The 3,163-nt window shown below is 46.1% G+C and overlaps 1 protein-coding gene across 1 annotated transcript; it reads left to right on the top strand.

Annotated features, from left to right (window-relative positions):
• The first annotated feature begins 1,460 nt into the window (after positions 1 to 1,460).
• On the top strand, positions 1,461 to 2,950 carry LOC137836542 (uncharacterized). The gene is made up of 2 exons (XM_068645211.1): positions 1,461 to 1,800; positions 2,016 to 2,950. Exons 1-2 carry the CDS (start codon positions 1,461 to 1,463, stop codon positions 2,948 to 2,950), a joined length of 1,275 nt encoding a protein of 424 aa, XP_068501312.1.
• The last annotated feature ends 213 nt before the right edge of the window (positions 2,951 to 3,163 follow it).

The raw sequence follows: 3,163 nt of genomic DNA, 5'->3' as shown, positions 1-3,163 counted from the left end.
AGGTAAACTCTAGGAAGGATAATGCCATTCCAAAAGAGCAACCATACTCATATGAATAATGAGTGCCATAAACCTTTTCACAAGCACTTGGTGTAACAAAAGAAAAACAGCAAGAAAACTCAATTAATACCTAAAACAGAAACTTAAATTGCAAGAAAAAATAAAGAGCTCTTGAAATTAAAGTGCACACAACTCAACAATTAAACAAGAAGAACCCAAGACTCATGATACCACATGATGTGATTCCACTAGCCATATGGAGAATGATTCTTGACATTCTTAGGAATCACCTTGAGCTGGACATTATTGAGGCACTTTTCTTAGAGTTGGATCATTGTTCTAAGACAAGAACTCATCACCTTGAGCTGGACATTATTGAGGCACTTTTCTTAGAGTTGGATCATTGTTCTAAGACAAGAACTCACCAAAAACTAGTACCAAATCCCAAACTCATTTGGATGTTTCACATATTGTCAAATTGAACCAAAAGAGATGGAGGAAAGGCAAAAACACTAATTAACAAAACAAAACAGTAAGGTACTGAATCAAATTGCTGGAATTGAAGAAGAAAAGATGAAAAACAGCCAAGAACACAAATGAACCATAGCTACACAATAACAAGCTGAAATTGCCGAACCAAAACAACTAGGAAACAAGCTAAGACAAGGAAATTAACAAGAGAAGAAAGGAAGGAGAAGAGAATGCTCATGAAGATGGAAGATTGGTTGGATGATCACGCCACTAGAAGTATGGATGTTCCTAGATGAGCGTGCAAGCCGCCACTTGAGGAAACCATGATCCTTCAAGATAAGACTAGAGAAGAAGGCTCAAAAGCTCTCCAATGCTCACTCCAATTTTGAGTATAGTTTCTTTAGATAAATTCAAATCTGAAAAATACAAGGAGAGCACCTCTATTTGTAGCTTAAGTTGCTGAAAATCAAAGCTAAGAGAATTCAAAATTCCCTCCTAAACTTATTCAAAACCGGCGCCTAAACCTATGCATGAGGAAGGTGTGACCTCTTCCTTCACTTTGGCACCTCCTATTCTACTCCTACACCTATCTACTAATGCACCCCCCCTCCTAAAGCTCCTAACTAAAGCCTAAAAGATGCTATAACAAAAGAAGTTTCTAATGTTTCGCTCTAAGCACCTTCAACTAAAGAAATTACAAAAAGAGAAAATAAATGTCCCCTAGCTCCTAAAGCTTTGAACATGCTTCTTGTAATCCTTTGAGGTGGGCTTTGACCTCCATGGGCGTCCTCCATTTGTGCCTCTACCTCTTCTTGATCTTGTTGATTGGCCTCCATGTCCTCTTGAGCTTGATCTCCATCAGGCCCAAAGTAACCTTCACAGGGATGGAGGACCCTGAGGCGCACCTCACTGCGTTCCACACGCAGATGATGCTGGTAGGCGGTTCTGATGCCGTAAGGTGCAAACTCTTCATGAGCACTTTGACTGGGATGGCCATGGATTGGTTCATCAGCCTCCCAGAGGGTCACATCACGTCTTTCACACAGCTCTCGCGACTATTCAAAGAGCAGTATCTAGCCAACAGGGCCCCACCCCCAGTTTCGTACGACCTATTCGATGTGAAGCAGTATAAAGGTGAGACCCTGAAAGAGTACATAACCCGCTTCGGGGTGCAGGTGGTGAAGGTGGGTACCACAGACGAACCCATGATCGTGTACGCATTCAGGAAAGGGGTGTGTCCTGGGTCCTTTAGCAAGTCACTCAATCGCAGCTGCCCCAAGACTTTTGCTAAAGTAAGGCGTCGGGCGGTAGAACATATTGCCTCTGAGGGTGAGTCATACGAGAAGTGCACGACTGCTGCACCCACACGCCCAAGAGCGCAAATGCACACACAACCTGCTAGGGTCCACGAAGCCGCCACAGAAAGAAAGAACCAAGACAGGAAGCGCACCTATGAGGCAAGGAGGGCTCAGCCTAGGGGTCGAGCAGAAGGAAGGAGAGAGGGAAATAGACCTCTAAGGCACAATTAGTGGTGGAACTTAAAGACCTCATCGTTGTGGCCAACATAGCTGACAGGTTGAGGCCAACGGTGAAGTCTGACAAAGTGTTGGGACCCCACAAGGAGTCGTGGTGCGAGTTTCACGAGGCGTTTGGGAACCCTATTAACAACTGCTTGGCGCTGGGCTATAAGTTGGATGAGCTTGTGAAGAATGCTTTCCTAAAAGATTATCTCGCCGGGTCTACTACAACAACGGCCACGGCGACACCAGAGGAAGGTCAAGCGCACGAAATACCGATTCACGGAGAAGTACACACAATTTCTGGCGGCTTTTCCGGAGGAGGACCCACCGCCTCTCAACGTAAGAAATATTTGAAGTCGGTAAGTTTAGTTGCCGTGGAATTTCCGGATGACACATGGGAGTCAGACCTAGTTTTCACAAGGGCTGACCTGCGGGATGTCATCCCACATGATAATGACCCCGTGGTCATTTCAATAGTCACAGCAGGAAGAAAAGTACATAGGGTTCTCGTCGACCAAGGCAGTTCTGCAGACGTCATGTTTTGGTCGACCTTCAACAAGCTACAGTTATCCCCCGACCTGCTGAGACCCTGTATTGGATGCTTGTATGGGTTTGCAGATAACCTAGTGGAGGTACGTGGTTACCTGGAACTGAGGACGACGTTCACTGATGGAGCGGCGTCGCGCACCGAGAGCATTCGGTACTTGGTGGTTAACGCCAACTCAGCCTACAACATCTTGTTAGGAAGACCTGCCTTGAACAGATTAAGGGCAGTGTCCTCCACACGCCACATGAAGATGAAGCTACCAGATCTTAGTGGCAAAGTAATCGTAATCAAGTCAGATCAGGAAGAAGCCCGTAAGTGCTATGAAAATAGCCTGAAGACGAAGAGAGGCGTGGTCATGGTGATTGAACGACCACCAGTTTTAGGTTCGCAAGTAGAGTTAGAACTAGTGTAGGAGGCAACGCCCGCAGAGTCCACGCTTGTCGAGGCCATACATGCAGGGACGACGCCTATAGAAGATGCACGCACAGAAGAAAGATACAGTGATGCCTCGCCAATGGAAGAAGTATACGGAGAGGCCTCGCCCACGGAAGAAGAGTCAGAGGAGGCGATGCCCAATGCATCCGATAGGGCGACGCCTATAGAAGAGGACTCCATGAATGAGTCC

The sequence above is a fragment of the Phaseolus vulgaris genome, chromosome 11 (assembly GCF_000499845.2).
Source record: "Phaseolus vulgaris cultivar G19833 chromosome 11, P. vulgaris v2.0, whole genome shotgun sequence".
NCBI classification, from domain to species: domain Eukaryota; kingdom Viridiplantae; phylum Streptophyta; class Magnoliopsida; order Fabales; family Fabaceae; genus Phaseolus; species Phaseolus vulgaris.
Note: the sequence above shows the minus strand (reverse complement) of the source record. Positions and strands in the feature narration are given on the sequence as shown.